Source organism: Halichoeres trimaculatus, unplaced genomic scaffold, assembly GCF_033239565.1.
Source record: "Halichoeres trimaculatus isolate MK-OKI-2021-1 unplaced genomic scaffold, fHalTri1.1 fHalTri1_scaffold_1, whole genome shotgun sequence".
In the NCBI taxonomy this organism is placed as follows: domain Eukaryota; kingdom Metazoa; phylum Chordata; class Actinopteri; order Labriformes; family Labridae; genus Halichoeres; species Halichoeres trimaculatus.
Genome location: NW_027437179.1, coordinates 13,979,053 through 14,005,278, shown reverse-complemented (window position 1 = coordinate 14,005,278; position 26,226 = coordinate 13,979,053). Strand labels below are relative to the sequence as shown.

Sequence of the window (26,226 nt, the reverse complement as noted above, 5' to 3'; positions counted from 1 at the left end):
AAGCACCTTAAACCTGCCAACCCTAGTTTCCTGGGACCACTGCTTCTCTTCTCACCTGGATAAAGTGAGCCATGTACAGCCTGACAGACCAATAGTTTATTTGATGGACAGTTTGACACCCACAGAGGAACCTCACCTAGTTCTTTCTCACTGTGCAGTTTCTTCTGTTTACGTTGTTTTTCAGACACCTCTGAGCGAACTACACTTCGGCTGGACCGAGATCCCGACTGACTCAATAAAATCTGTGAACTGCCTCTTTAATGTCCCAAAATAAGCTGCACCTCATCATCCGCCCCATGTTTCCCACAGCTCAGGAGAAACATCTGCTCCCCGAGACATGCACAGGCCAGGAGAGATGCCGTGCCGAGACCAAAGTACCTGTTCTCGTTTTCGTTTTCGTTTTCGTTCCTGTCAGGTACAGACGACCCATTTCAGCGTGGGGAAAAGAGAGGAACGAGATGTGAGGAAACAGGGGAGACAGAGAGAGAGAGCGTAGAAGAAAGGAAAGGAAGGAGGACACAAGCTCTACATGTTACATGCATGTAAATCCTGGCATGCACACAGACACTAACACAAACACCAAGTGGACTTGAGGGACAGAGGCTGGATCAGAGTGAGAGAAGAAACGGGCTGAACTGTCAGTGCGCTGGGGTCAGGTGTCAACATCAGAGGTATTATTGATAAGCAAAAGCAGGAAGGAGGGATTGATCACACGATGTTAGGCACAGCAACACTCAGGTGATGATAGAGCTGATCACACCTGTTCTGAAGTGATCCTGTTTATATAGTTTACACTTTAGATAAGCAAAGCAGAGCTATATAACTATATAATACAGACTATATGTACATCCTATATAGCTTTGGATGTGTATAACATTAATGTAAAAATATAAAAAATTTGAACCATGTAAATGTAGCTATAACATAAAAACATAATGAATTTACATCTGAGTTGATTATTAGCTTATTGAAATAAAAGTGATAAAAAGGGTTTTAAGTGTCAAAAACATGAGCCATACAGAAGAAATGGATGTATCCTCCAGTTTCAAAACTGAAGCCAAATAAAGTGACCAGCAGGGGGCGACTTAAGTGAAGAGAAGTCTAATTGTTTTAACGTAACTAATGAAATTATCTTACTTCACAGACAAAAAGAAACTGAATGCATCAGGGCATGGTGTCTGTGATTGAAAACTTGTCCTCTAAATGTTGTCACTTCTGGTCACGAAAATCCAAGATGGCGGCTGCAAACGCCAGACTTGGGAAGCATGTTAAACTGATAAAAACAAATGTGTGATGCTGAGGTGGCTGCACACTCCTATGGTCTTTCATTAAAGGTAGAAGACTTAGTGCCTCTCTTACAGCTCAGTTAGAACACGTACGTAACGGGAAAAGTTAAATATATTTTTAGTGAAAGTGGACAGATACAGAGGAGGACAGAGTGGTGCTTCATTCAGAAAAATGAAGCTATTTGGACCTGCAAGGAGCAAAAGAAAGATCACTTACCATTACATCCTGCACCAACACAGTGAACAGTATAAACAGTAGCAGGTATCACTCACTCCCTCTGGTGTCATTTTGTGTAAACTGTGCTATGAAGATCATTCGTATCTACTGTTAAAATCCCAGAGGTAGCACAAACATCATAAAAACCTGCTGTAGTTTGAAGCGATAGTAAATTGATAACATAGGACGTTCATCTTGTGATCTTTTAGGATATAACTCTTATTGAATTCAAGGCCAGATGAAAACCCCAACATCTTTGGTGCCGTCCTAAAAAGTCTCTGCATTGGCTCCCACTGTTTTAGCATGGTTTTAAAAAGTTATTTTATTGGTATGAAATCTCTTAATGGTCTTTTTCCTTTTATTTCTCAGATCTGCTATGAGCCTGTGAGCGCCCTCGGGTCTTCAGGTCTTCTAGCCTTTTTATAACCTCCATTTTTTATTTTGATTTTTAACATTTAATTTTACATCAAGTGGCGCTCTACTGGGCTGAACTGAAGCTTTAAACCTAGAGTATAACATTTGCCCAGCACAGAGCTGCTGATAGAGATGAGATTCAGTGTTAGAAGTGGGAAATGCTAGTTTATCTTCATGAGACAGATATGTGGTTAACTGTAGCTGTAGGTAAAATTTCCACACTTGTGAAGATCTTCTTAAAAACACACTCAGATGTCTGAAAAGTGAAATTTGTTTTGGAAAACTGTTAGGATGACATGATGACTTTTTAAACTAGTATAAATAGTGATATGGGACTAAGAATGAGTGGAGTGTATATTTGGTACTTCTGTGAGCTGCAAAATGTCAAGGAAGATACAATCTTTTGATTCATGGGGTATAATCTTGATCACAGGTATTGATGGAAAATTGGAAAAAACAAGGTTGCAATTTGAAATTTAGCAGAGACATGAAGCTGAGAGCAAACAGCTCACCAGTTGCAGAAAGTCTAAACAAAACTTTCACCTTTTCCTCCACAACAACACCTAACACCATCTTATAATCTACAGCAATACTCCTAAACTGTTACACAACTTGGTTACAAATACATGATCTGCACTAAGCTGGCCTGAGGTGAAACATGGTGTCGTCTGTTAGGTTATACTTACTGGTAATCAAAGGATCCATCCTGGTCTTTCTGATCCACTGGATCCAAAGGGAGATCTTTTTTATCACGGACTAAGGAGAGGAGGGCAAAAGTACATTTTTAGTGTTTGGCAGAAATATTTCAGTGATTTCATGACACACAAAACACAACAAGTCTGCACGTTAAAGGAAAACAAATCTGTTAGTCCTCATGTGATCTCATATAGATATATGTTTGCCTTCATTTATTATCAAGCTGTTACTTTAAACATTGTGTTGTTAATATGAGTAACCTTTACCAGACAAGACCAGAAAAAGGTCTTATTTCCAAATATTAAAAGACAAAAATGGCACCTGATTTGTTTGTAAAGAGTAAAAAAAATCTGTCAATGGAGTAAGACATGAACCTGTTTCATTTCTTGTATAAAGACATGATTCTTATTTTGAGAAAGAACCTCAAGCAAATTCTTTTTACCGAATTGGCAGTTTTTTTTAGGGATGCACGATATTATCGGCACAATATTGGTATCGGCTGATAAAAGCTTAAAAACACATTTATCGGTATCAGCAGATATGAAAATTTCTGCCAATAGGCACAGCCAATAAGGTGCTATTCAGTTAGGATTATTATTATTTTCCATCTGAAAAACAAGCTCCTTAAATAAAATGTAGACCTTCATTTATTTGCACTGCAGAGCTCTGTGTCTGTCACCAGGTTGTTACAGTAGCTCTAAAATAATCAAATGCAACTTGGTTATGTTTAAAAATGCATTGTACATTTAAAGTTCATGTGATCTAAAAAAAACTATTTTTCTGTATTTCAATACTGAATGTCCTGAGTTTGAAAAAATAATACATTTCTTATTTATGGTAAAATCAAATGTTTTTTTGTCTTGTTTTATGTGTGTTTCTTAATCAAATAAGACCGTCACAATAAGAGTAACATATAAATTCCAGTACAGGATAGACTTAGCTTTCTTTACAGTGAAAAAAACAAACAAACTTTTGATTATCGGTACCGGTATCAGTATCGGCCAAAAGGGGTTTTGATATAACGGCATATCGGATATCGGCAAAAATCCAATATCGTGCATCCCTAGTTTTTTTAAGCAGTTCATGTGTCATCATTTTGGTCTGTTAGTATCTTAAAGAAAAACATTTTCTGGTTGCTGATATTAGGTATAAAAAGGCATTTTTTTTTTCAAATATAAAACATAAACATTTTGCTTAATTTTTTTTTGTGCAGTCCAGTTGGCTGATATATAAGCCTAGCCCTAATGTTCATTTGTTTTTGTCTCTTTTAACAGTCTTTCTGGTTCTTGTTTAGAATAGAATAGAATAGAATAGAATAGAATAGAATAGATGGAACTTTATTTGTCATTGCAACAAGTGCACCACAAAATTTTATAGAACCCATTTACAACATAGTCTGGATTAAGAACACAATGCAGTTTTAAAAACAGTAAGCTCCCTTATTTTTTTGCCCAAGTTGGTCCCAAATTCAACCCATCTAACAGCCCAATCTTTAAACCCCATCTAATTATTCCCAGTATCCCTCATGTTGGCCACACATACCTAAAAATGGGAACAAAGAGCAGGTTTTCTATTCCCAAACTGACACTCCAAGTCCTGTGCATCTACTACCCCTGACACATTTTTTGTTCAATAAAGTTGAAGTGGTTAAACAGCACTTCTTGTTTTCATTTCTTTGGAAAATTCGGATCTTGGGTGGCAAAGCATTGTTGGTCTCAGTAAATCTCAGCTCCACACTTTTCTCCACAAGGTGAAAACATAAACCAGCAGCGAGACACTCTGCGTCTTTCTGACTGAAAGACGTGTGGGTCATGACATGGCCAGGCTATGAGCATGACTCTGAGTGCAGTGAGAGGAGGTGGTGACGTCATGCACCGTGCTTTTTCAACTGTATCAGCAGGTTGATGTTAACCAGCAGAACTCATTCCAAAGCCATGCTGTTAATACCAGTCCTTAAACCAGCCAAACATCACATCTACCGCCAACGAAAGAGAGAGACAGAGAGGGCATGCCTTCCGGTTTAGATACACGATGTTAAGTATTACACGTACAATTTGAAAGTATTAGTATTTTCAATGGGATGCAAAAAAGAGTCAAATCTCTTGTAAAAGTCACAGACTTATCTAAAGCTATGGTCCACAATTTGGGAGCTTTGTAGATCTAAATAACACCATTTATAGGGCTGTTATGGTCCTATGGTCCAAATTACATGAAAAAATCAATTCAGTATATCCGCTGCAAAGCTGCATATCCGAACGGTGCGTGGCATGCATGATTCGGATTGGTCCGTGAGTCCATCCAATCCCCTGTCTCCCTCGCTTCGCACCGTCATGCCCATGGTCCCACCTTGTCCTTCCCCACTACCCCTCTCACATCAGCTAGCTGCTCAGCTACCAAAGCATCATGGAGCCAGAGAAGACTGAAAGCAGGAAGCTGTTACTGTTACCCTCCACAGGGAAAGGAAGAAAACGAAAAAGTTTCAAGGAAAAGGCTGAAGCAAGGAAGAATTATGAGCGATACAGGTGCCAACAGAGACTGAATGTTGGAGAAATATACGACCGGTGGAAAAAGCTGCAGAGAAAGGTAAAGCCTCGCCCACAGTCGGCTCTGCTCTGATCAGCTGGCAGTGGCAACACCAGACCTGCTTCGCCGGCTAATTCATGGTTTTGATTGCACCGGTCTAATTGAAAAAGCTACCACTGTGTGTTACGAGGAGGATGACTGTCTTGTTTGTTACATTTTCTGCCGGCCGGCTTCCTGCTCTGTTGGAGGGGGCGTGTCATCAGGAGGCGAAGAAGGGCGATATGAGCTGGGGGGCGGGATCTTGGAACATGGTGGGGAGGGGTGAGTGAGGCTGCGTTTTTCAAATGTGTCTCATCAGCCAAACTGGGTTTCAGATCATAGACCATAGCTTTAAATTTTTCTATCATTCTCCTGATGCTGAGTTATTTTCTTCCACATTTACAGATTAGCTTTAATGTCATGGCCTGTGACTGCTATTGTATCAGTGGATTTGGTTCGTGGAGATGTGTTCATAAAAGACTACGTTGGAGAAAGTCTGAAGACAAGTAGTTCCCTTCTTTTAGTGCATCAAAAAAGCTGTTTATTGATATCATCTGATGTCCTGCAAGAACAAGACGGTTTCTTTCATTTCATTTCTTATTTGCTTTTGCCATGAGAGAGGGCATGCCTTCCGGTCACTTCTGGTCGCACAATGCAGTTTTAAAAACAGGCCTGTTATAGAAGCAGTTAGATAAAACATTATTGGTTTGTAAGATGTGTCAGTGTGAGAAAACATTTTAGTTTAATCCTTATTTAACCTAGTAATCCACCAGCTGTTAGTTCTTTAAGTATCACACACGGGCACCCACCTAGATATTTTGCCAAACCAGTAACGCAACTGCAACCTAGACATTACAGAAACTGAAAACATTAACAGGACTCTTATAGCTGCGTAATCACACACTGCAGCTCAGCATGATAGAGCTAAAGAAAACACAAACATATCTTTTTTCATTTCAGTGCTGCAGCTTCATGCCTTACCCGGATATTTTCCTCCACGACTCCTCTTAATGAAGCAGACGATGAGCAGGATCAGAATGATCAGGGCGATGGCACACATCAAGCCAATGAACCAGCCTTGAGTTGCAATGTCCACCTGGTCTATGTAGGCTGGAGACACATGAGAAACACACACACACACACACACACACACACAAAGAGAAGAAGAGTAGAAACACAGTGAGTGCTTTTCTGCATCGTGGTGAGTCAAGCTACTTTCATCCTGAAGCGCTCAGTCGAGGTCGACGACAACTTAGATACAACATCTCCATATTCGTACCCAAGCTCATAACAACAATGATACCGGACAAAGAATCCAGTCATGACAGTAATGATGTGTTTTTCTCTCAGGAAAACATTGAAGCTTTTTAACATCAACTTTCACATTCAATAAATGTGAAGTTTTACAACAACCCAAGAGCAAAATCCTTCAATGGCTGCCACATATTGAAGCTCAGAGTTTTGTAAACTTAAGCACTGAGTTTTAAAATAATAACATTCAAGTTAAAGCTCGAGGTCCCACAGGTAACCATTCCTAACAGGTCAGTGTTGTTATAGAGTGATATGAACCAAATTGGAGAAGTCCAGTTGTTTATTAGCCAACAAGTTCAAATAGGCATACTTAGCAAAAGTAGCAGTGGACAGTTGGAGGGTCCATGACTATAAATAACAAATAAATAATAAATAAACCAAACAGGGTTTTCGGCATTACTAGTAACACTTTTTGGAAATTGAATTATTGATATATTTCTTTAAGGTCACAGGGTATATCAAAATACATTTCAGAACAGCATCCATGTAAATATGCCAGAGTTAACTATAAGGCTGATTTTCTATGACCACAAGAATTTATGTATAGAGAAAGCATTTTAAACATCAATAATCACCATAAATCACATTTCTTGTATTGTATTAATCGTGCAGCCTTAATTGGTGCATCCATCCAGCCAATACAAACTGGGTAAAGGTGTCTGTGAAGGTGCAGAAAGTTTCTGAGAGTCAGAATATTCACAAAGTCTGACCGAGTTACCTTTAGAAGAAGCGGCATGGTATCAGAAAACAAACCATAAAACTCACCCAGCCTCACTGAGTCAGTGCAGATATTACAACAGACAGACGTGTACCCAGCTCAGTCCTCTGGCAGGAACCCCTGGTTTCACCTGGCCAGGTGGGGCCTCACCTGGTTTGGTCTTAAAGGTGACAGATTTGCTGCTGACGCTGCTGAGCTCATGGGAGTAAACCCTCACATGGTACTTGGAGCCTGCCATCAGATCCGCCACTTTTATGGGGGGCTGTTCTTTCACCAGTATAACCCTCACCGTCTTGTCACCTTGGAGACACAAGAGAGGGGCCAATCACACTCCAGGAGGTGTGGCCTTCATTCCATCACAACAACTTACTGGCAGAGGTCTTGGCATCTCAATGCTTTGCAGGGAGACTCCTGAGAGTCTGAGCAGGGACGCTGAAGTGAAGTGAGACTGATAACAATGCAGTGCCCATCCCAATCATAACTACTTATTTCAGCATACGCATGGGGTAGAATATTTCTTTTCACCGAACATAATGAGCTCAGTTAAGTTTGCACACTGGTCTGTCTCCCTAAGATTATATTTCTGTCAAGAGCATGAATCTCCTCTTAAAAGTAAACCAGCACACCACGGTGGGGTCCAAACTAATTACTTGGGCTGATTTGTTGGTTCCATCTGGTAGACCCAGCTAAGGGTGCACCAACATCAACTTTTATGGACCAGATCCCAGATGGGTTGATAAATGGCTCCAAACTGGACCAATGTTGAATGTTGCCAACATTCAGATGGGCCATTTCTGGAAGAGGTCTTTAATGCTCTAACTGGACCCAACGACCAGAGTCTGAGTCACAGGCCGATGATTGATTTGTGCAGATAATGAGAGAAACAGAAGATCAAGGATGGGCCCTGTGTTTCTCTTTTCGCAGACATAATGGTCAAATCAAGTTTACAACACAGAGGGCACAATAAGTCTCAGTCAGCTATTATAGACCAGTAAAGACCTTTAAAGAGGGGCTGTTGTGCTTTCTTGTTTTGTGTTTATACTGACCCTATGATTTACAGGTCATTTTTTTTCTCACACTGGTGTTTTAGAAAACTCTTACTTCAGCCTCTGTTTGAAACACTCCACTGTCTCTTTAAGGTCCCTCTTCTTCCACAAACCCCCTTTGCTCTGATTGGACAGCCCTCTGGAGGCTTGTCAAGAGTGGAGCTTTGGGCAGTCCTTGGTGTTTGAGGCCACTCCAGATTGTAATGAACCAATTAGGAGAGCCTTATTTGCTATTCATCATTTCAGAAAGTCCCATAGGGAACTTGTGAAGATCTATCTCTTTTTTTTCTTTTCTTTTCTTTTTTTTTTTTTTTTAACTGAGCATTTTGATCAGTTTACAGATGAATGCAGGGATCTCTACAACATATGATTGTGTAGCAGTTTGAAAATCTGAACACATTTAGATTAGATCCAGTATTGTCACTTTATACCCATGTTTAAAATATGATAAAGCACAATACCCCCTCTTTAAGATTTAGCTCCCTTATTTTTTGGCCCAACTTGGTCCCAAATTCAACCCATCAAAGAGCCCAATCTGAAACCACCCCATCCAATTATTCCCAGTATTCATCATGTTGGCCACACAGAGAGTACCAAAAAAATGGAAACAAAGAGCAGGTTTTCCATCCCCACACTGGCACTCTGAAAGTCTTGTGCATCTACAAAAATTTTGTGCATCTACTACCCCGTGAAACATTTTTTGTTCAATAAATCTGAAGTGGTTAAACAGCACTTCTAGTTTTCATCTCTTGAGTAAAATTGGATATTGGGTGGCAAAGCATTGTTGGTCTCAGTAAATCTCAGCTCAACACTTTTCTCCACAAGGTGAAAACATAAACCAGCAGCGAGACACTCTGCGTCTTTCTGACTGAAAGACGTGTGGGTCATGACATGGCCAGGCTATGAGCATGACTCTGAGTGCAGTGAGAGGAGGTGGTGACGTCATGCACCATGCTTTTTCAACCGTATCAGCAGGTTGATGTTATCCAGCAGAACTCATTCCAAAGCCATGCTGTTAATACCAGTCCTTAAACCAGCCAAACATCACATCTATCGCCAACGAAAGAGAGACAGAGAGGGCATGCCTTCCGGTTTAGATACACGATGTTAAGTATTGCACGTACCATTTGAAAGTGTTAGTATTTTCAATGGGATGCAAAAAAGAGTCAAATCTTTTGTAAAAGTCACAAACTTATCTGACTTTAAATGTTGCTATCATTCTCCTGATGCTGAGCTGTTTTCTTCCACATTTACAGATTAGCTTTAATGCCATGGCCTGTGACTGCTGTCGTATCAGTGAATTTGGTTCGTGGAGATGTGTTCATAAAAGTCTACGTTGGAGAAAATCTGAAGACAAGCAGCATCATTCTGCACCTAAACCCTCTGACAGACATGTAGGAACTCCTGAGTCACAGGCAGAGACAGGAGAGGATGAAGGGATCAAGAACTGAGGTGGATAAAAGTCAGAAGCTCACAGCCACTCTGTCTCAAGAGTCAAGCTTTATCTCAGAGAAGAGAAGGGATAAGTTGAGGCAGCTTAGTTCTTTAGATCAGTTTCATCATCATCCCCCTGTCCTTCCTCTCTCCCCATCATTATTTGTAATCAAAGCCACTTTCCAAACCCTTGGAAAAATACATCTTCCCTTCTTTCCATCCTTCATTAAAGATCACAGACTGTTGAATTGGTAGAAAGCAACTTCAAAGGCAACAAGCGCCAGACTAACCAATCTCAACCAGCTCTGAATCCCAGAAATGGAGGGATGATGTGTTTTGTAGAAACAGGCTGCAAGAGTGCTCAACCCAAAGCAAAAGCAAGTGGTGATGGAAGCATGAGAGTGACATGTTAAAACAGCAATTCAGAGAAATTCAGAGAAAGCAAGCTCGACAGCCCGTTTGTCCAACCAGAGCCATTCAAAGCCAGGCAGCATGGGAAAGAAACCATTGTGATGGTGCGCTACACAGGAGTAATCAGTGACATGACGACATTTAACATTTCCAACGTGTGGAGAGAAACGAGAGAAGTAGACTGTGAGAGACACAAACTGTGGTATGATGACAGCTGATAATCACAGTTTTACACCGTTAAACAGAGAGGGTCATTAAACAACACGGCAAAAGGGAAGCAGCTTCTGCTGCAGCTGAAAGTCAACTTGAATGGGAGATATGGAATATTTTCACTTTCATATAAAAATGTTTCAACAAAAATGTCTTATAACCTCAAGTTTTATTCTGTGGTTTTACTAATTCTTTATGCTCTAATACTAAAGAGACATTTTTTCTGATTATTATGTGCAAACTACTGCTGAATTTGAATTTGAATCCTTCTGTTTCTTCATAAGGTCCCAAACACCTGCACACCTGATTCACAAAGTGGCTACCTGGGTTTCAGAAGTCACTTCAATGTGAGAGACAGAGACCCAGCAACACCAAACCATAGGAATATATTTACACAAGTCCTCAAATTGGTATTCTTTAATCAATTAAATGGTTTCATGTATCTTTTTTTTTTTGCTGTTTATGGAAAATAACATACAGTGGTGAAGTTAAAGGTGGACTAGACTTATGTTCTTATTGATTACTCTGATGACCCGACACCAGGTGAGCTAAGTCGGGGATTTCCAAACTTTTCAGCCTATGTTCCCCAAAATAGCAGTGCACGAGACCGGCAACCACCTGCCGTGTGAATACACAAACAAGGCGATCCAAAATCAGGCAAAAACTCATAAAAGGCCTCAGATACTTAATTTATCCAATGTGTAGAAATTTAGACAACCTGTGCACACATATTGGTGTGTTTTATAAACTAATCGGTCTCCAATGATAGCCTACCTCTGTTGTCCTGGCTGAGTCACCTTGGGGGTCTTAAGGCAACTAAGAAACGTCAAAACAGATTAAACTTGTTTTGTTTGCATGGTTTTAACTAAAATTTAACTGTAATTTAACTGCTTCAACAACGTTGAGAAGTACTCAAACGTTCCTCATTAATCTATTTCTGCAAGTTTGTCAGTGTGGTGGTTTAACTTCCACAATGCAACGCCCCTTTTTGTCTGAAGGAATGGATTAAACACACTACTGTAAATTAAGTTTTTGATTTTAGAAGGCATTTGGCAACCTCCCCAGGGGGTCCTAACCCTTTCTTTGGGTGGGATTAGCTAGGTGGGATTAGGCTGCTAAAAAGTAAATGCAATGTAAAGAACGACACTTGAGCTGAAAGATGCCCTGTGAGCACATGATGACTCTGTGAGTTTGTCACCGCAAACAGAAGTTAAAGATAAATCTGAGGAGATATCTAAGTTATTTTACTTTTCCCTAATATTTTTAAATTTTTGTAAAATATTTTTCAAGCAGGTGTGCTTTGTACTCTCTGGACTGATTCTCTGTGTGCTCGGTCTGTTTTATTTTCAGCTTTAGGTTTCAGTTTCTCAAGCTGGGCTTGGTCTGGTTTCTTACTGTCCAGTGTGAACTCTAGCACAAACTCGCTGCTGCCGGCCGGGAAGTTGTGTCTCCAGCTGACGTTAGCGTAGTTACTGTTAGGCTCCACCGTCAGATTCCAGATGTCCAGCCCAGGGGCCACTACACAGGGGGTGGAGGGATCAGGGGTAAAGGGTTAAAGGTCAGGGGGCAAGGGCAGAGAGGGCACAGTTACAACAACCTCACATGGTGCTCCGGGTAGACCTACACATAGTGCTAGCATTGTGGGTGTCTAAGGGAGCGATTCTGATCAAGGACTGCTCAAATAAAATTGTTCACTCATAAAAAATCCAAGTGGAAGAGAGTCCACAGACTGTCTGGTTTACACTTTGTGTAAGTTTTATTTTTTGGAGTGGACTTTAAAGCTGTTGGAGCCTTCAAAAAGCAGACAATCATTTCTGCCAATATCACAAAAACTACCTGCTTCCATGATGACTTTTGAGTGTTCTACTCTTCCCAAGAATTCACCTGTTGTATTCGTCTTATCATGACTAAAAACTTTAGGGTCTCACTTCCTGACCAGGAGAATGTTTTCTGGCTACATCCCAATATTCTGAATGAAATCCCCACTTTTTGTGCAGCAGGTAAAGCACAGCTTATTGGAATGCAGCCCTGATGTAGTTTCCTGTTTCGTCAGGTGGGAGAAGTACTTTGATATCAAGAAGTATCATCGATGCTCAGCTAAAACTGGAGTGAGACTGTGTAAACCGAAGCGGGACAACAGCATGTACCCAATACAGTCTGATCATTTTGCTTGGTGATGACCAGCACAGGAGCTGTGGAGGTTGTGGGCGCCAAAGTCGTAGTAGTAGCAGCGGTGGTGGTGGTGGTGGTGGAAGGAGTAGTCGTAGCCACAGTTGTAGGAGCTGAGGTACTAATGGTTGTAGGAGCGATGGTAGGAGGATGTAGAGCGGGAGGAGGAGTAGGGGTGAGCTCTGCACCCAAGGAGGCGTCGGTAAGCTCGACTACAGGAGGAGGAGGCGGGAGAGAGCAAAGGGTTAACAACAGGGAGGCAGGAACATCACTGACACACACGACCAGGTTGATGACCACGAAGCTGACAATGAGCTCCTCATGAAGCAGCAGCAGCAACACTCATCACCATCATCAACCACAACTTTAATCATCAGCAAAGAAATAATCACAAAGATCAAGTTTCTTCTTTTACCTTCACTGAATCTATTCACAGTTTCCACACACTGCTAAAGAAGTCAAATGTACCGTGTTTAAAACACCTGATCCCACTGAAAACCATTTCAGCCTGTGGGTTTAAATGATTTAGAGCAGGAATCCATGTTTACAAATATGACAGCAGGAGAGGAGGGTGACTCCCGGGGAACTCTTCTTGTTTGGCTCTGGTTAAAATGAAGTAGATTTACGTTATTAATGTTCAGAGTCATTTTCAGGTTACCCCATGTTTAGACACAGTTAGCTTTTTTGTTTTTTTTCTGTCTAACAATGTTTTACCTAGTTAATATTATTTTTTTTTCTCAGATACTGTACCTTTTTTATTATCATATGTCTTTTATGCATTGTTTTTCAAATGAATTTTACTTGATTGTGAATGTTCTAAAATAAAACAGCCAAATAAACCTAAAGAAAACTCAGCACATGTAAAAAGTAAATAAATGAATAAATTGAGAAAGAAAGAAAGAAAGAAAGAAAGAAAGAAAGAAAGAAAGAAAGAAAGAAAGAAAGAAAGAAAGAAAGAAAGAAAGAAAGAAAGACTCCTTTGACTTGTTTGTTGGCATCCAGCCATATTTAGTAAGAAAAACAAAAGCAGATGAAAAACTATTTGTCTGTGTTGATTCTGGCACCCCAAAGCTGTCCGTCTTCTGTCTGGGATTTTGTTTCATGTAAGTTTGAGTGGTGTGTTTAAACTAAGAATATCCTCACACCCTCTCTTAAGAGTAAAATACATCACTCTGAAAATCTTTGTTGTGTAAAATGTACAAGAAGCATGCTTCTTGTACTACTTGTACTCTTGTACATACTTTATTTTACATCTACACTACAGAAATGCTGACAGGTATTTAAAAGAGTTACCTACAATTGATTAATCTTTGTGCTGATGGTCTGGATTGACTTTGTTGACCCTAAAAAAGAGTCAATACTGTTCTGGTCTTTTTCATAAGTAGCTAAAATTCTCTTTATAGCAGCTTTAACTTGTGTTTTCTAAACATTTTTTTAAAGAGTGATAAACATTCAAATGAAAGTGGTTTCAGGTTATCAGTATAGTCATATAGTTTCCTGGACGGCTGCTTGCGGTTTAAAAACAATGCGGAGTATGAATGTTTTTAAATTAGGGTCTTGTATGAATGATGTTAATTATATTTAAACTAAAAGCAGAGGCTGATAAATTTGTGGGGATGTCATCTATAGCTGACGTGAAAGAAACAAAAAAGCCCTCCCATGGGGGCTCTTGTCCTCTGGTTGGAAGCAGAAGAGCCTCTCAAGTGTCACTCTTACTGTACCTTGAAGTCGAGGTCATCTCCACGGCTGAGGCCCCTGCTCATACCAAACGTCTCACATTGTGCAAAATCTCAACCAACTCCCAAACAACCATCCCACCCGCCAGCATGCTTGTATCAGCAGGCTCGATGCCAAGCATGCCCTCAAAAACCAGCGTGAGAAGGAATAACGAAAGACAGATGATAGAAACATCAGCATGTTAACGAGTCGTTTCAGCCCAGTGAGGCAGAGCCCAAAGCTACAGGTCACCTTACCTGTGCCACCCAGCGCTGTATATACAGCCGACTGGGTGAACAGAGGCGACAAACGTAGACGACAGGGTGACATTAAAGTCAGAAGCAAGATGATGAAGCCAGTGTGAGTGAGCAAGCTTAATGCAGATGAATCATCTGAACCAGGCTCATAAAGCAGCATCATTCATCAAAATGTTTCCTATCTCAACATTCTGATGTATGGACGTGTTTTTCCTCTTATTCAACACACAACCACACACACTCACACACTCTCAGACCAACAGCAGCATCATGACAGTGTATCCATTGTGAATGAATCAGCTCAGCTGTGCAGCAGACAGGACGAAGCAGTGATGCTGTGAGATTGCTTGATATTTAAAAAAAGGTGCCATCAGGGATTAGCTCAGAAATTAGAAGTTAAATATCAACCTGAATTCAAACTCAAAAGAATTTAACACTGAAGATTTGACGTCATTAATTCTATGCAGACAATATGCTAATTCTCTTATTTCAAATCAACACTGTATTTCTGTTAGACCATTTCAGAATCCTAACAAGTCGAATGAGCATCTTTAATCCCTGACAGCATGAAGCTGCAGACAGACGACAGCTTCATACATGAGAAAAAGATGGCGGTAAAAGAGGCAGACAGGCAGATGGAAGGATGGGAAACAAAAGAAAGAGTTGGTACAGGCAGCAGTTCAGTCCATCAATAAAATTAGCATCTAAGATCTTTACTCTAATCTTCACTTTTCAAAAAGAAGCTGGGAAGTTATGGGACTGTTTATGGACACAAAATATCCCTAACCTTCTGCTTCAAAAACTGTAACCAAACTAAAAAAAAATTGTGTTTCTAATCTCAACAATGACATAATTACCGTTATGAATCTGAGTTTACAGAGGCATAGTACAACAAAGGTGGACTACACTGCTGCCAAGATGGACAGTTAGACAGATATGGAGGATAGTGGTGAGTGAAGGCGACAGGCAGATAATCTGTGCTTCTCATTCCTTATTACCTAGCCCTGTAGTGTCAGTAAAGTTTTCTGCCAACAACAACAAATAAATAAATTTAAAAAAAAAAACAGAGAGGAAAGGGAGACAGGAGAGAGGGGAGAGGTATAAGAGAACAACAAGCAGCTGACAGGTTGGATAAGACATACTATCTGATATCTGACACATACTATCTGAGGTACGTTACAGTGCAGTCCATCCAGTTTGTGAGATACCTGACCATGCACGGATCTTAATCTAGCTCCTTGGGCTAAAATGATTGTTTTCTGAGCAAAGTCTGTAAATAATCTGAGTGACTTTCAAAGACACTGAATCAAAGAGAAATTTGGGTCAGATGTCAAGTCAAATGTGCATTTTAAGAATAATGAGATAAGAAAAAAAACTGAGACACAGTTATCTCAAAAACCTGGATACAGAGATCACAACCTTTCACTGTCATCAGACACCAAGTTTGAATTTTAAATAAGAAATTACCTTTAAACCAGACATTACAAAATCAGACTCAGGGGGTCAATCTAAGCCTGAGGTCCATTTTCTTTTCGTGTTCAGAAATGTTGTTTGCAGGTCAAAAAAGTCTTAAAAACATCCTGAAAACAATCAATCCAGATCCTGACCCTGCCATAAAATAAATCCTGACAAACTTCCCCCATATCGCCCCCTGATGGAGAACATCTTCCTTGGTCAGAAGTAGAGTTTGCTGATGTTTACACAGCAAAAAACTGACAACTGATCATCTGGCGTCAAGAGACACCTGGGGGACAGGTGAGGTTTGATTTCATCAGTCTGTAATGATGGAACAAGTATGTTTGACCACACTTAATGACTGATCTTTACAGAAAACACTAAAAGAAATAGCTAACAAATGCAGCTTTCCTATGCAGCTTTCATATGTTACTTTCACTGGTGATAAATAATTGTCAGTAAGAACCACTGGCCCTTGGTCACCAAATCATATGTGACCCTCTTTGAAAATAGTTTGGACTCCCTAAAACCAATCTGTTTGACCAGTTCCGTAGTGACCTAACATCTAAAAAATGATGTTTCTTAAAGGACTTTGCCTTTTCTGAAAAACAAATGTTCACACTGTAGACACATTATCAAACCATCGTGGCTTTACATCAGAGAAAGCTGTTGGAGATAATGTAATTACACAGTTTGGTAGGGTGCTGATCCCGTGCTGAATGCTCGACAGGGAGAAGCATTTGACTTTGAAGAACTGAAGTACTGAAGGACTTTGAAGTGGTCAGAAGCTTAAAAGCCTGTCTCAGCTCCACTTCTGAACTTAACTATTTGAAACACAGGGATGTGACACTTCTGAACAAACAGATGTCCATCTTTAGAAACACTCACCTTCATTGGCGAAGTGTGGAGACTCCTCCGCAAAGACCTCTCCTGATCCCACCTGTGTGAGCGCCGACAGGTAGAACCTGTAGCGGGTTGATCTGTCTGGCAGGCGGATGGTGAATTCTGTCACGTTTGGATAAAACGTCTCCAGCTGGGGACGACCCGCTCTTGAGCCGTTCACTACACACAAAGAACCACAGATAGAAAGACGAGTGAAGGGTCTTTGAAATGTCACAGTGATGAGCGGGTGGTACCTGAACATTCTTCAAATCTGACACGTTAACAAGACAGTGTCCCTTGTTGACACTGGAGTTACACTCAGCTTAAAATAATAATGGCCAGAAATGTGTTTTTCAGGATGTAGACTGAAATTTGTTTATAACTTCAGGAAGCTCTGTTTGAAGTTTTACTTACTTTTATTTTTTGATTCTCATTCTACACTACAAATAATTTTCTTTCTAAATTTAGCACTTTCTGACTCTTTGTCTGTGAAAAACATCCAACAAATGGCTTTGACTTAACTTATTTGCTTAACAGACTCGAAATTATGTCAGAGTAACTGTTTATTCAGTTCAGACTACAAAAGTATGGACATCACAGTGACCTTTCACCTTTATCCATCAAAATCAAATCTGTCACTTCCTGATTAGCTGGTAGTTGATGAGAAATTTCTGGATATTTCCAGTGGTGTCTACAATGAACGGATACAGTAACAGAAGGTAAAGCTAAAACTATTAAGCTTCTGAAAACATTGAGTGCTATAAAATTATTAAACACAGAAAAGACTTAAATACTTCACAGCAAATTGAGAAGCACTCTGATACACTCTGAAGTTTGAAACTATGCACTCATAAAAAGAACATCTGTACTCACTCAGCCTATGATAAATCAGAGCAGCTCACCTGTTTGATACCTGAGCTGGTATCCGATCAAAATGCCGTTGGGCTCCAAAGGTTTGTCCCACTGCAGGTGGATGGTGTCGAAACTTTTGCGGTTAATCCGGAAGAACTTTGGAGCATCCGGCACTAGAAACACAAAATCCAACAGACATTTAAAAATCAACCTGAGGATTTAAAAAGCAAGAGAAAGGCCTGTGGTTCAAGAAAAGGACACAAGAGGACAGTAAAAACTCCCCTCCCAGACCCGAGACAACCAGCTTTTACTGGTGCAGTACCACAAATGGCCACTAGATGTGCTCAAGCTCCATATAAGCATTTCCTCCAGTGGCGCAGTCTCTTTGTGCCAGAAGATTTTTTGGCCTCTCTAAAAAAACTACTATGAAAATACAGCTTGTATTTGCTCTGCTGACAGGGATTCAGCCTGCTACACTGCAAAGTTGGTAACCAAACATTGGTACAACAAATCCTTTTAGACTTTGACTCAAAGCTGAGATGGACAAACTGAGCAAAACCAGTAGAAAAGAAAATAAAAGCTACATTTTAGATATTTTTATTGAAAAAATATCAAAACCGTACCCTTAAAAAACCCTGAGTACACTCAGACAGACTTATGGTGTCCTATCAGAGAGTTTTTCCTCTAACACTGTGCCTCAACCTCACTGGCTTTAGCCCAGAGCTGCCTCCACAGAGACATGACACCACAGGTACATCTAAAATGAAGCCATTTAATCCTTTAAGGTATAACACAAAACACAATTTTGTATATAACTCTCCCGCCTTGAGGTGGCGTGGTCTGTCTCTGCTGCGTCCTCTCACCTCCCTCCTTGGTGGTGAACTCCACTGTGTTGCTGGGTGGACTCTCAAACCGGCTGTTGGCCACAACCATGAACATCTTGTACTGAGAGAAGGGAACCAGGTCGCTGAGGATGCCGGACGGCTCCTCTGCAGTTGTGTAAAAACCTTTTGTCTTCTTCTCCTTACTGACCACCAGACCGGGAACCAGACTGGCTTCACGCCAGTAATAGAGCTGGGACACGCAGAGGAGAGAAGAGTGAGTGAAGTGAAGAGCAGGGGAAAGGAAAGTCGATATTCAGACTGACTCTGCGTCTGTCTTTGATCACAGAAACATGTTTCATCTCACTCTGTACTCCTTAAACTCTCCCAGGACGGAGTTCATATCGACAGACTTCCAGTGGACGTTCCCCTTGGTGCTGTCCACCTTTGAAACTCGCAGCTCAGTGGGAGCGTCTGTGGGCTCTGAACGCAGAAAAGGACGCAGAATATGTGGATCATTTTAGAGGTTTTGTCAGACAGTGAATTAAAAAAAGAAAGATCTTGAAGTGGCTCACTTTAGAAAATGTTTTTCACAAGAGTTTTACTCACTGTCTTCTCCAGAGTATCCGATGACCACGTTGGACTCAGGTCCTGATCCAAAGTCATTCCTGCTCTGGATTTTGATCTCATAAGGCACGTAGGTTTCTGTGCTTTCAACGACATATTTGGATTCCACCGTGGTCACATTGCTCCACTCCTCTCCTGAGTCTTTCCTTCTCCACCACACGCTGTAGTGCAGGTTTGGGCCATTCCTCTCCAGGTCAAGCAGAGGCTGGAGAAAGACAAACACAACCCAACATGTAAAGTTATGAAGCGTTAAGGATCTCAATGAGATCTGGACAAGATCTCAACAAAAGGCCTGCTCAGTTTCACTGTTACGATTTTATGATTACAAACATTTTTATTCCTAAAGCCAAGCAGCAGTCACTACATTTACTAAAATGTTAAGCATCACGTCTCACCTCCCAAGTGATCTCCATGTTATCCTTCTTGGAGCCCCAGCCTCGCAGGCCTCTGGGGATGGAATCTGGGGCTTTTTTTAACACAAAACCAAACATACACACATCAAACAACACCCACAAAAACACACTTCAGATTCAGAAAGACTTCTGCTGTCTTATTCCAAAATTAGACATCACTTACTCCAAAATCAGCTGAGCTGTTTTTTTTTACAGGATCAATCAATTTCTTTTCATCTTTAATCACACATCCTGTGATTTGTATGTGTGTGTGTGTGTTTCTATGTGTGCCTCTCACCTGCTCCGCTGGTCTTGTATCGAGGCGAGGGCCGGCTGGGCTCACTCTGGCCCACAGAGTTGATGGCGATGACCCTGAACTGATAGTTGACGAAGGGCGAGAGCTGCAGAATGACTGAGTTGAGGTCTCCGGGGTAAGATGACAAGTTCTGCCACCTGCCCGGGTCCCAGTGGTCCTCCTCAAACTGGACCAGGAACTCTGCAAGAGCACAAAGAGGAGCTCTTGATCATTTTCTCATGAAGCGTAATAAGTTTGAAGTGCTCAGCAGGTTTTAAGCTTCTCAGGTCAGCTCCTCCTGCTGCTGTAACCTCATGTCTTCTGTTAAAAAGCCATTTAATCCCCTCATCTCCTCCTCTTAATGACTCTGCAGAATTAATTTTACAAGCCATTCTAAAAATACACATTATAATTATTTCTTTATGAGGTACAGACCTCCCAATCCTATTCCTCTGATGGATTATAAGTGCTGCACTATTTCTTAACACTGTGTTCACAATTCCTCTCCAGGGTTTTAGGACTCGAGACAAACTAACATTTAACCTTCCGAGTCCTCATCTCCTTTCACATTTTCCAAACACATTTCACATAACTGCAAAAGGAGTTCATAACATGGATGAGCTGAACCTGTCACACACAAATAAAGGTCTGTGAATGCTTAAACACCTGGCATTTCTGAAAAATGTTGTATAATAGGATTAAACCCTTAATACGCTGAAGTAAGAACATGGAGATGAAGACAAGAGTAACTCGATTTAAACCTGAAGAGATCGATGACACAGTATTTTATGTTGTAATTTATTCTTTGGAGAGGTTGTGTTTGGATGTTCAGATTAGGGCTCCAGAGTTACAACGCCCTGCCCTGTCCACTCAGGTAACTATAATTATCGCAAACCAAAAACTCTACATTAAATGTATAAAAAAAAATGTAAGGTGGTTGGTGTGTGTTGAGGATTTAGTTTGAGAATTTAGTCTTACTATTTATGATAATAAACCCAAAGAAAAAAGGTTCATTAGCAAAAAAATGTACATTTATGAGAATAAAAATTTAATGAAATGAGAAAATAGCTCCTGCTCTTTTTTTTAAAGCCTAGGGCTGGCTGCTCTTCTTTGCACTGTTTCTCATCCAGCACAGACTACAAACAGTCTCTTTTTTCTGAGTTAGTGTCAATTAGACACTGATGTTCTTTTAGAGTGCTGAGCAAAAGACTTTTTTCAGAGAGTGTGTACTGACGGGTGACGGTGCTCCTGTGGTCATTCCCGGGGATCCAGGTGAGTCGAACGCTGCGTGCTGCTGGGTCGGATAGATCCAGATCCATGGGAGGGTCTGGACGGTCTGCAGAGAAACAGGAACAAACCTCAACATACCACAAACTACCTTACAAGAGGGTGACAAACAGGAAGAGGCATGCTGCAACACACATGACACCCTAGGTGTACTGTGGTCATTCTTCTGATCAGAGCTGAAGTCTGAGGTGATGGACGTGAGAATTATCACATACAACAACTGAATCATCTCAGAGTATAATTTGGATTTTTTTTTCAGAACACTGCTTAAAATTTTTTTTAAAAATGGGCTAAAATTGATCTATGAAACTGTTAATAAAAAGAACAGGATAAAATCTGAAGAAATGGGAAATATTATTGGCAAAAACTGATTCTGGACCAAACCACGAAAGAGATACCAGACTAAATAAGAGATTAGAAAAATGGATTTTGGTGCATGCATACACAAAACCCATTCTGAATTCAAAACTTTATTTTTTCTCTAAAACACACAAGAAAACAAAAACCATATTTGGCACGAAACATAATTGGAAAAAAAAAACATCAACAGCATTATGACACAAATTTTGAACACAGAAAAGTGAAAAAAGGTTAAATTTAAGAAATAAAAATCAACAGAAAAGAAAAGAAAAGAAAAGAAAAGAAAAGGAAAAAAAAAGAAATAAAAAGAAAAGAAAGGAAGAACAGAGATTTCCACCTTAGTCATGTGTTACCTGGAGGCAAGGCACTAGAGACTGAGGGGTTGAGGGAGGCTTCCTCTGTGGGCCGGGGTCAAGGATCAGGAAGAGGGTATAAAGGTTAGAGTTTACAGGTTAGTCTACGATCACTCAATTTTGATTTGGCACAAAAGTATTAATATTGTTATTACGAGTCAGCTTCACTTTCAGTTGTTGACCATCATGTGTTCATCACAAACATCTGAGACTTCTGCAGCCATGACTAACTTCCAGAGTGAAATAATACAGCTGTGAGACAGAGCTCTATAACATCCCTACTTTCATGATTTATCACTGAGGGACAACTACAAGAGACTGAAAAAAGGGTCATGTCTTCATCCAGTGAAACCACATCAGTTGTGATGATCGGCAGTATATTACTGTGCAGTTTGACATGCCTGTTGGTCAAATTACAGCACAAATACCTGGCTCTGTGAACATTTAATCTGAAACAGAGACTAACAGAGCAGACAATGAGATCCTGTACTCTGCCCGGCCAGTCACATCACAGTGGTTACATCCTCAAAACTTTTTGAAAAATCACAGGGGAGTCGATTATTTTAAAGTAGGGGTGGTTTCAGCAATCTTCTGTCTGTGTCTCTGTGCAGAGCATGCAGACTTTCTTCACAAAGTCCTCATGAACAGGTGTTCAAGGGAAGGATTGAGGGGATATTGTCCATGGATCAGTCACAGATCAATTCTTTTACTACCGAGGAGAGAAATGTTAAAAAAGGTCTTTGTTGGTGTTGCTGATGATTGTGTCCAAGTGTAAATGTGACTTTACATGTTGGTGCAAAAAGAGTAAAAAGTCCTGATTCTGAAGAAAAGTCTAAAATCTTTAGATATGGTAAGAACTTTTTGAACTATCCCTGTGATGACACTAATGCAGAAGTCTCAGATGTCAGAGTCGTGGTCACACATGATGCTCAAACTGAGACTACAGCACAGCCTCACTACAACACTTCCTTTACAGCACGGCGCTACCCTACTGCATGCAAAATCAGTGGGAGGACGTTAAAGCTAAGCTACGTCAGTGATTCAGTAAACAGTAACAACTGCAACAAAAATAAAACATGAGGTATTTCCATGTGAAGGCACAGAGCTGTAAAAGAGCGCAGAGTTTAGAAAAACTAAAGACATGTGTTTGTGGAGGGGTCAGTGCTTTCTCTTAGCTTGTTTCAGTTTGTAAATTGAACTTTAGCAAAAAGTTCCTGACAGGTTTAATTTCTTTGCGATATGATCTCTTACGTAAGCTACAAGTTATGCTATATGAGATCATATAAGAGTGAGGGCATGTGAGGGTCCAAGCGAAGTCTCAGTCTGTCTCTGTCTTCATGTAAGTGTACCTAACACAGTGAGACGGGCTGAGGATGAGTCCTCGTCTATGTCAGACTTAGCAGTGCAGGTGTACATCCCCTCGTCACCCTCGTTCACGTTGGGGATGGTCAGCGACTCCTCGTCTTTCTTTAACCTGGGAGACAAATGATGAGACATTATGAGGTGAGAAGCTGAATCTCCTTCATGCTAACATGCTAACATGCTAATGTGCTAACTGCAGTTCTGCACGAAGCGATGCTAGCCTGTCTTCTTCTTCTTCTATGGTGTCACTCTCTCTTTGTTTGATGTTGTTTAATGTGTTAAAGGTTCAGTGTTGGTGGTGTTACCTCCATCCCATTTGGAGAGGTTTGTCGTCCTTCATCCAGGTCACGGTAACAGAGAGGCTGGGGTCAAAGGTCACTTTACAGTCAAAGCGAGCCGTGGTGCCCCTGATGACGGACTGATGCTCCGGGGCTCGAACGATTCGTGTCGCTTCTGAGTTGGTTTGAAAATGAATCCAGGAAGGTCAATTACAAATGAAACTGTGTACAATGAGTCAGACGTAAGACACTCACTTGAAAATATTTTACAAACTTACACACTTACAGCTAAATTTACCAGAACCACTTCTTAATTCTCTCTTTTAATGTTGAAGCAGGCAAAAGGATCTAAAGAAGGTGACCGATTTTTAAACCTGTCAGATTTTCTAAAAATGTCTCACATTTTAAGTTTGTAAGAAAAATCTCCTTGATACAAACTATTCAGACTGGAACAAACTGACTGTAGTCTAGGCTGCCTCCAAAATACTCCTTACTAAGCAAATCTGTGGTAGTCAAAGTAAATTGGAGGATACAGAATGATAAAATATGATTTTAAAAATCATTATCTTATATGCTTGACATTTAAGTTCAGTACAGATGTTTTTAGTTCAGCTCTTAAAGCTAGGCTGGATAATAAAACCGTTTAAACAGCTGGATTACAAATGTAACTGTAGTAAACAGAATAAAAGGCAATTTCATTAAGGCACAACAGATGTGATCTTAATCCACAGGAACAGACTGTTTGGCACGAGGAGAGAAAATCATCACACATTTCATATTTCAGAGCAGATCCATAAACCTGGGTTAAACATACAACAGTCATGCTTTAATTAAGTCACAATACATTATGAAACCGTTCATGTTTGATGCTTGGCAATATTTCAACAAAAACTGTTTCCACCTTCATCACATAGCGGCCATTTTTTTCACTGACACTCAAGATGGGAAGCTATATTAATGGGTTTACTGTGTTACACTTTGTTAAATCTAGCTGCAGATGTCCTCACAACAAAAAAATAAGAAAGCTGACATCAAAACTTTAAATCTGTCAAAAAACTGGACATGAAAAGACACAAAGTCTCAAAGGCGTGAAGCCATCTTTGATTCTTAACTATTTATATATTATGTGTAATTGAAGTGGGGACATTTGCTTTTTTAAGTCCTTATTCTGTCTCTCTGGTCCATCAAAGCAGCTTAATTTACATTTACTAACATGTTTTAATCTTTTTTTTTACACTGGTTTATAGAAAACCATTACTTCAGCCTCTGCCTCTTCCTGCTCCACTACTGTCTCTTTAAAGTGATACTCCGGGATGAAACAAGTTGGGTCCTATCATAGGGTTTAGGGCAGAAATTACCCCTACAGCAGTGTTTTTGTGCAGCAGAAGCCCAGAGCACTTGCACCAAACAGCCCCTCCCTGCTCCTCTGCCAGTTTCCTCTGCACTCAGACGGGGCCATATTTTACTGACCAAAAACACAAATAAACAGACTCCCACCAAAAAAAGTCTGATATCGGTCTGCATTCACGCTTTATTTAGAGAATTTTCAGTGTGTTACTTTCACACAAAAACACCGCTAAATAAGGCTCTAGTTCTCATCGTGTCTCTTCGTCCTGGCAGACTACCCGTGTTTGTTTATATCTTGCACGCCGCAAGCGCGGACTGATATACTAAGCGGCGAGCGCCTGGTAGCCAGCTGTGGCTCTGCAGCCGTGGTAGCGCCGTTTTACGACACGATGAGAACTAGAGCCTTATTTAGCTGTGTTTTTGTGTGAAAGTAATGCGCTGAAAATTCTCTAAATAAAGCGTGAATGCAGACCCATATCAGACTTGTTCGGTGGGAGTCCGTTTATTTGTGTCAAGTAAAATATGGCCCCGTCTGAGTGCAGAGGAAACCGGCAGAGGAGCAGGGAGGGGGTGTTTGGTGTGAGCGCTCTGGGCTTCTGCTGCACAAAAACACTGCTGTAGGGGTAATTTCTGCCCTAAACCTTATGATAGGACCCAACTTGTTTCATCCCGGAGTATCACTTTAAGGTTCCTCATTCCACAAACCCCCTTCCCTCTGATTGGCTAACTCTCTGACAGCCTGTAGAGGGAGAAGCTATGAGCGGACCTTGATATTTTAGCCCTCCAACATATCAGGAACTGGCTAGGAATATATTTTCAGCAAGTTTTGTGAAGAGCTGTTTTAAGAATGCAGCATTTTGTTCAGTTTACGGACAGAGTCTGGGATTTCTGCACCATATGAATATGTAGTAGTTTAAAAAATCTGCACTCATTTCGGATTGGCATCCACTGTTGCTACTTTGTATCTAGTTTTACATGGTAGAGCTGAATAGCTGTTTCCTTTTCATTCCACTTGCTACCACAAATACAGCAGCACAAGGTTGTAACAGAAAACTAGCTTCCCATCCTGAGCACCACATGAAGACCACGACTGCTGTGTGAATAAGCAGATGGATTCTCTAGTTTGCAGGATTATGTCAGCTTGGATACTGAGTCACTGCAGGATGCCTCAGAGGCTGAGTGCAGCTGTGATATAATATCTGACCTTTGACCTCCACGCGGACCTGGTTTTCAGCCTTCCCCAGGATGCTGTTGGCCACACAGGTATACGTCCCCTCATCCTCTGCCCGAGCCCGTTTGATCTCCAGAGTGCCGTTCACGTAGACTCTGTACTGACCCCCATCCAGCCCGCTTCCCTGTCCATTCTTAAACCTGCACACAAACAAAAACATTTAAACTGAGAAACCAAATGTATAACCTCCATATCTGGTGTTGAAGTAGAGATTATTAATTAAGTGATGGGGTATTT

The 26,226-nt window shown here is 40.7% G+C and overlaps 1 protein-coding gene across 19 annotated transcripts in view; it reads right to left on the bottom strand.

Annotated features, from left to right (window-relative positions):
- Positions 1-26,226, bottom strand: part of nfasca (neurofascin homolog (chicken) a) — a 166,478-nt gene that overhangs the window by 8,665 nt on the left and 131,587 nt on the right. For 5 of the 19 annotated variants that reach the window (XM_074672800.1, XM_074672847.1, XM_074672815.1 and 2 more), the window contains 20 exons: positions 25,963-26,129; positions 23,439-23,586; positions 23,121-23,245; positions 21,772-21,816; positions 21,006-21,107; positions 19,775-19,972; positions 19,480-19,550; positions 19,067-19,289; positions 18,825-18,940; positions 18,500-18,710; positions 17,687-17,809; positions 16,791-16,964; positions 15,446-15,472; positions 12,453-12,686; positions 11,701-11,823; positions 7,355-7,504; positions 6,157-6,285; positions 5,985-6,020; positions 2,604-2,673; positions 379-432 (listed from right to left, as the gene is read on the bottom strand). In XM_074672800.1, the coding sequence (XP_074528901.1) occupies positions 379-432; positions 2,604-2,673; positions 5,985-6,020; positions 6,157-6,285; positions 7,355-7,504; positions 11,701-11,823; positions 12,453-12,686; positions 15,446-15,472; positions 16,791-16,964; positions 17,687-17,809; positions 18,500-18,710; positions 18,825-18,940; positions 19,067-19,289; positions 19,480-19,550; positions 19,775-19,972; positions 21,006-21,107; positions 21,772-21,816; positions 23,121-23,245; positions 23,439-23,586; positions 25,963-26,129 (2,526 nt within the window). The other 14 variants (XM_074672865.1, XM_074672934.1, XM_074672924.1 and 11 more) reach the window with 12 other exon arrangements.